The following is a 7,187-nucleotide window of genomic DNA, read 5'->3' on the forward strand; positions in this document are numbered from 1 at the left end:
CTGTTCTGGGCGTTCTATGACAAAAAAAAGCCTTGGTTATCCTAATACGGTGACACCTTGGTACTCAACTACTTTGAAACTCACCACATTTTGGTACTCAACACATTTTGTTGTGAAAATTTTGTCCCAGTACTCACAGTTTGTTTGGTACTCAATGCACAAGCTAAAATGTGGTGTTGGGTGCCTTGTGACTCACTACATTATTCCTTATGGGAAAGTTTCCTGTTGAAAACAAATAATGATTACCACTGTAAGCCCAAATTTATCACTAAACTGAACTATGGCTGTGCTTATACCAGATGCTCACAATCTTGTTTTAGTGTATTTGTTTTGTAAATTGGGGCCAGTTATTCCCTTGTATTTTAGCCTGTGACTGTAATTAAGTTTTTATCTGTTTGTCCTAAAATGTTTCATATCTCTCCAGAAATGTTGTAAAAAGACATCTGCTCACTTCCATGGTAACACTTATATTGAATCACTGTCCTTTATCCTGCACGGCTAATCTTCTCTACAACATGTCTCTGTAATACAGAAGGTGTGGTTGGGGGCTGCATTTTTAAATTTCATTTGGAATAGGCAGAGCCCAAAGTTTTTTGCTCTTCTGGGTATTTATTTTTGGTTTTGAAACATGACTTTAAGCTCAGTGACAGGTTTGATGGTTTTAAGAAACATTTGGGCATTAAACTCCATAATACTTTAACTTCAAAATCTGGCCCAACAATTTTATTTATATCTACATATGTTAAATGGTTTTTAAAGGCAGGAAACTAGCATATCATGGGTTGCCTATCTATGTGCTAGAGGGAAGCTGGTGAAAAATGCCACTCCTCGATCAAATCCATTATGAGGACTTAACACATGACATGCAGTAAATTAATGCATATATGAAAACTGTGTGGAGAAAAGATTGGAAAACTCAGAACATAAAATACACAGATAAAGACCAGTTATGTTGTAGCAAGTAGGCAGGAAAGGAAGTTTATCATAGCAGAACAAAAAATCTTTCAGTGATTGATACATACAGTAAATGTATTAGTTCACCGTTCAAATTTTGTAACATCTCTCTCATTGATTGCATTGTTCAATTACTGAATTAATGTTTTTTTAAGTTGACTTAATGGACAAATTAATCTCTCTAAGCAAGGACAGGCTTGTGCTATGGAGAGTCTCAGAGCACTATTAATATTGTATCGAAGTTAACTTTGTAATTGCTAACTACAAGGGTCTCTGGAGATTCTCAGTCATCCAGGTCATGGTTGTCCTAAAGGTGTTTTTTCAAAAGGCAACTGGACTTTGTTTTTTCCTTGAAGATATTTTACTTCTCATCCAAGAAGCTTCAGTTCTGAAGAAGAAGCTTCTTGGATGAGAAGCGAAATATCGTCAAGGAAAAAACAAAGTCCAGTTGCCTTTTGAAAAAACACCTTTGGGCTATCTACAGGTATAAAGTTGCACTATAGAAAATATGGGAAACCTTCTCAGGAATGGCATATATAAGGAAGATATAACACAAGGAAGATGACAGTGTAGATATATTTTTGCAAGGCAGAAATATAAAATCATGGAGCATCTGTTTGCTTCTGGTTTCAAACTTTCTTGGTGCTTGCTAATATACAACTATTAATGATCGGCTTTGCAGTGCAAGCACCTCAGAGAGTAAGAGGGAATATAATAATTCACTGCATTGCATATGTGGGGAAATAATGGAGGATGAGCTGCCTAATTATTTATTCTGCTTGCAGCATTTCCCCTTCCTTAAATATTTAGGAAGATTTTTTTTATTCCTCCCCTGAATATTTTTCCCAATGCAGAGCATGTCTGGAAAATCTATCTCTTAAATTAGGTAGAAAAAAATACTTAAAAGAGTGTTGTAGCAGCCAAGTTCTACAAAGAGGAATAAATCAATAAACATTAGTGTTTGCTGTTGTGTGGATATCATCTTCATAACTTTATTACTACCCTTTTAATTTTACATTTCTGCTTCCAAGAGTTTTTGTTGTTGACTCAGCACTGATTTCACATAAAGAAAATTGTATTAGTAAAATTCCCACAATAATTGGGAATATTAGGTATTTCCAGGAGAAACTCCCCACATCATGAGAAAAATGAAGATATCACTGAAAACAGCATGGTATAGTTTGCTGAATGAGTCTTTCTGCTATATATTTGACACTTTATTGCAGAAATGGATGTGTACTTGATTGGGATCCATTTTAAGAACAAGTGAGATACTCCCCCCCCTCCCCAATTTGGCTAAGGAGCATGGGGTATATCTTGTGGAAATTTTGGTTCATGATTCTCAGTTAAAGATTTTAAGCTAGGTGCCAGAATTCAGATGTCAACTTCCATTATTTTGGCAGGTCAGTTTCTAATTTCTTGCCCTGTTTAGTAAAAGCGCTAAACACATTTTACCTTTCCTTTCACAGGAAGTTTAATTTGGAACCCCTTAACTTAACAGTACTTTCTTTGTGACTGAAAGGATACTGAGTCCTTTTAATCAATCTTCTTTCAAGTGCAAGAACCTCCATCCCATCTCCCACATTGGTTGAACAACCATAATGCATTCCATGTGGGGCTCTTTGGAAATGACTGGGAAGCTGCAGCAGGTGCAGAATGTGGTGGCCATATTATTGTCAGGATAACTTCACCAAAACTTAATTTTATGGTTATTGCACTCTTTGCCTTCTAGGCTGAATGCGAGACCTGTTTATTATCTTTCAAGTCCTATAGGGCAGAGGTCCCCAACCTTTTGGGCACCAGGGATTGGTTCCATGGAGAGAGATTTTTCCGCGGACCAGAGGGGGCGTGGTTTTGTGTGCTGCTTTCATCCCACGGATGGGGCTTTGCTTGTTTGTGTGAACCGGTTGCTGGCATGCTGTGACCCGGTACCGGTCCATGGACCGGGGGTTGGGGACCCCTGCTATAGAGTACAATTCTGGGAAACATTTGGTATTGCCATGTCAAAAATTCTATCTAGTTTGAACATCTGTTTTGGATGATATGCTTTCTTCATATTGTCTTTAATATGCTATTAAATGCTATTTAATAGCATTTAATATGCTATTAATATGCTCAGAGTCACATCCATGAAATGGGTGGCCATATTAATGAGTTAAACTAATAATTCATTATTAGAGGAGAGTGAGCATCTCCTTTGTTCTTATAGAGTGCATGATGTCCAAGTTAGGCAAAAGGATTTTTTAGTTGAAGACTGACGCTATGGAACACCCTGCCTCTGGATTTAGTTTGGTATCTCTTCCTGCATTTTGCAAGGCAGTAGAAATTGCTGTTTCAGTGTGCTTTTCACCTGAATTTGATTGTGGGCATCATCATAGGTATCACTGTTATCTTAGTCTGATTCATAAATTTGTTTACTTCTGTTTTGTTGTAAACTATCTTTTAGAACTGAGTCAGTTTACAAAAGTTGTAAATAAATAAAATAAAAATCCTTAACTTGAAGAAGAAGAAAAAAGAGAAGCAAGATATAGATTATTTTTGAATTTTGTTTTGGAAAGCTTTATCTAGGCCTCTGTTGAGAAGGAGAAAATTACCATAAATGTAAAACAAAAATTGTATGCATACAAATATACATAAATGTGCAGTTGGATTCAGTAAGAATAAGGAAAACTAGGTCAGTGATTCCAGAATATAATTGTAAATAGGATATTGGTTGGCTAGCAATGAATGATATCACTAAGCTTTGTCCCTTTTTTAAAATTCAGATTCCACATTTTAATTTAACAGTTGTTCAAGTGATAATGATTATTTTCTGGAGCTTTGGTGAGAAAGCAATAAAGGAATTGAATTATGAATATGTCACATAAATCCAGACCCAGATTCACAATAGCTCCCAACTGTTAACAATAAGTATTTATACATTTCTTACTTTCTGACTGATAACCCTCCATTCACATACTTGAATGCTGCAAAAATTGCAAGAAACACTGAAAAATGGTTTTAAAACAAACTGATTACAAAACTATGGTCTAGTGAAAGCTCAGTAGTCAAAGAAATAGCTGAATATGCCTTTTCCTGCTCATAGTGGAATTTTAAAACTAAACAAAGCTCCTTGCAGTTCTCTCAATAAACAATGGGATGCCATGGGTAAAATAAAATGCAGAATAACATCTGTTTAATTTTTATAATGAATGCAAGGTATAAAATTATATTTTGCTTGTCACAGCTTAGGTTCTCTTGAGCAATCTACATATATACATGCCTTAAAGTTCATATTTGGTAGCATTGCTTTTCTCAGTATGTTTACTTGTGATGGACTGAATCAATGGCAAAGTTCAAAGAAGTTACTTTTTTTCCATCCTTAAAAAAAATACTCATCATACTTCATGTCATTAGTACACAAGTTCGTGTTAATATAACTTGTCTTAATTGCAAACTGCGTTCCTCGTGTCAGAAAAATCACTCCAGGTATTAAAAGAACAGTTGTTATTTTATTCCTTTTTGGTGGGTACAAAAACCACAGTTTTTTTTACACAGAACAAGATTATAAATAATATCGGTAACATGAGTGACCCGTAGTCTCTTTGATTCTACACAGCAGACTGATGGTGTTCTCTAAACGTATTTGTTGGTTTCTTGTAGTTAGACAGATGCAAATCCGTCGAACACTGAATGATGGAACAGAATGACGGTAACAGCAAATGAGAGGAGGGCCAACAATGTAAAAAAAAAGTCTTTGAAATTTATTACAGTGATGCCATTTTATATCAGTTATTGCAATGAATTGTTCCCTAAGATGGTTAGAAAAAAGAATTGTGTTCTCCACTACTGAATTTACATCCATTAAAAAGCAAGCATGTTTCAATATTCCTCTTTTGTTCCCAAAGAAAAAAATGTATTTTTAATTTTTTTTCACAGGATTTACATGTTTTTTTTCCTTCTCACAGTTTAGTAACTTGTTTCCACAGCTGGATATTCTTCCCATTGTATAATGTTGTTCATCTGGAGACACAGGTTAACATGTTCATTGATTTCTACAGCCACTGGCTGCCCACTTTGCTGACAGAAAGACACACGGTCTTTCCTCAAGTCTGTTCCTCATAGTTTTAATGCGCTAAATTGGCAAGTCCTTGTGAGAGAAATCTCTTGCTCTTCATATTTCTGTCCCAACCCCTCCCCCCCACAAAACTAAATTATGAATTATATATATATATCTATATCTATATAGATGTATATATGTATGTGTGTATGTGTGTATATATATGCATATAAATGTATACACACACACATATATATATATATGCACAAATATGCATACATATATATATCACATATCTATACATACATACAGACATACATACACACAAACTTTTTCCTGATATAAAATCTGAGTTTGGGTTTCCGAACTGAGACCATGCACGCATTGGCTGCTGACGACACGTTTTGATGCCCTTCCCATACTCAGCCTGTTTCTAAGTTCATCAAGGACATTTCCCGTGTCATGTTACAGTCCGTGCTGTATTCCCGTCAGTCACTGACACAGGTTAATTAAGGCACTCGATTATTTTTTTGGTTTTTATGGTAGATCTGATTCAATTACCGCCAATCCTGAACTTTGTCTAATTGCAGTTCCAGCGTGTACGGCCTTTGGGCAATCTGGAGTGAGAACGCGACCGTTTTCTCCCATGCTTCCTGTGATTGATAATCTGGCTTTGTTTCGTATGGCTTCAGAAAAGGTCAGCTGGGAAGCAAGAAAAAAAAAACAGGAAAAGAGGAAGAAAAGGAAGTGTTACAATGAATCTATTCCTCAGGAAGATAATACACAGCAAACACCAAAAATTTCTGTAGGTAGACATCTGCATTATTGTACTATGTGGTAATAGTAATAATAAAAGTAATAATGCAATTTGTCTTTTTAAAAACAAATAAAGCTCTCAAATGTCAACCTGGGAATTTGATTTATAATAAAATTTAATAAAAGACTCTAGTAAATGCAAAATGTGTCTCTGTTGCCCAGTTTCCTAAAGCAATCAGTCCTTATACTTTTGTTTACTATATTTCTAAAAATGTAAAATCAATAAGAATATGAGATAAACACTTGCTTAAAAATTAGCTTGTGAATGTGGGTATAGTATTAAACTGTTACTGTCTACAGAGGCCCAGGTTCTTTTGAAAATATTCACATTTTCTGTGTATTTCAGTGACAAAGTTTCAGCCAAAGCTCTTTTCAGCTCCATCTGTTTAAAGGAAGAATTAAATATAGCCCTACTTCTCTCAATGAAGCCATTGGGAGTTAATCTTTCATTTTCTCCCTTATTCTACTTTTCATTTGGTTAAGACTCACAAAAGTACGAAAAATGTAACTCTTTAAAAATAACAGCTACTATAAATTATGAATGACGATCCTACAATAATACATCTATTAAATCTTTGGAACTTAGAGTTAATCATCAATAACTTGTCCCAGTAACTCCCACAATCTATTTTAAAGCTAAGCCTGATTTCAATCCATTGTAAATAACTAATTTAAAGCCCATCTCAAATAACATTGCTTTTCCTAACTTTGGAATGCTAGGATTCTGTTTAGTTGGGTGTACGTTGGGTGTAAGTTGAGTGTCAAATTCAACAGTGGTTATTTCTAATCAAATATAGATTTTTTTTATAAGGTTGGAGTGATACTTGCTTTTCTTTGAACAAAAGTTCTATTAAGTTTGATGAGTCTTTCTTCTAAGAAAGGGTAGTTAGTATTGAGATGTTTTAAAAGTTGTGGCTGCAACTGAATTGTAAAGGAATATTAACAGAAGACTTGAACCAAGCTATTAAAACACACTGACTTGGTAATCTTGGTCAAGGATGCTTATTACATGCAAAAGAGCAAGTGCATAACATACAACAGTGAAAAATATTTATGTATTTATTTATTTATTTATTTATAATTGCATTTATATCCCGCCCTTCTCCTTGCGGACTCAGGGCGGCTGACAATGATTAAAATACTAACATATACATCTAATTAAAAATTGGTTAAAAAGAGATATTTAAATACGTCAAATTTAAAAGTAATTAAAACCCCTTTAAAATCCCTTAGGCCAGTCCCGCGAGCTGGAACAACCACGTCTTGAGGGCGCGGCGGAAGGAAGGGAGATCAGGGATCACCCTGATCTCTGGGGGCAGTTCGTTCCAGAGGGTGGGTGCTCCCACAGAGAAGGCCCTCCCCCTTGGGGTCGCCAGCC

At 35.4% G+C, this 7,187-nt stretch overlaps 1 protein-coding gene across 1 annotated transcript in view; it reads right to left on the reverse strand.

The window, feature by feature from the left end:
- Nucleotides 1-4,544: 4,544 nt before the first annotated feature.
- Nucleotides 4,545-7,187, reverse strand: part of GRIA4 (glutamate ionotropic receptor AMPA type subunit 4) — a gene marked incomplete at its 5' end in the record, with an annotated part of 70,656 nt that continues 68,013 nt past the window's right edge. The window contains 2 exons of the mRNA XM_029285582.1: nt 4,545-4,622; nt 5,555-5,695. Of these exons, the coding sequence (XP_029141415.1) occupies nt 4,545-4,622; nt 5,555-5,695 (219 nt within the window). The remainder of the gene's footprint in view (nt 4,623-5,554; nt 5,696-7,187) is intronic.

This window comes from Protobothrops mucrosquamatus, unplaced genomic scaffold (genome assembly GCF_001527695.2).
Source record: "Protobothrops mucrosquamatus isolate PMUCROS unplaced genomic scaffold, P.Mucros_1.0 scaffold1885, whole genome shotgun sequence".
Lineage (NCBI taxonomy): Eukaryota > Metazoa > Chordata > Lepidosauria > Squamata > Viperidae > Protobothrops > Protobothrops mucrosquamatus.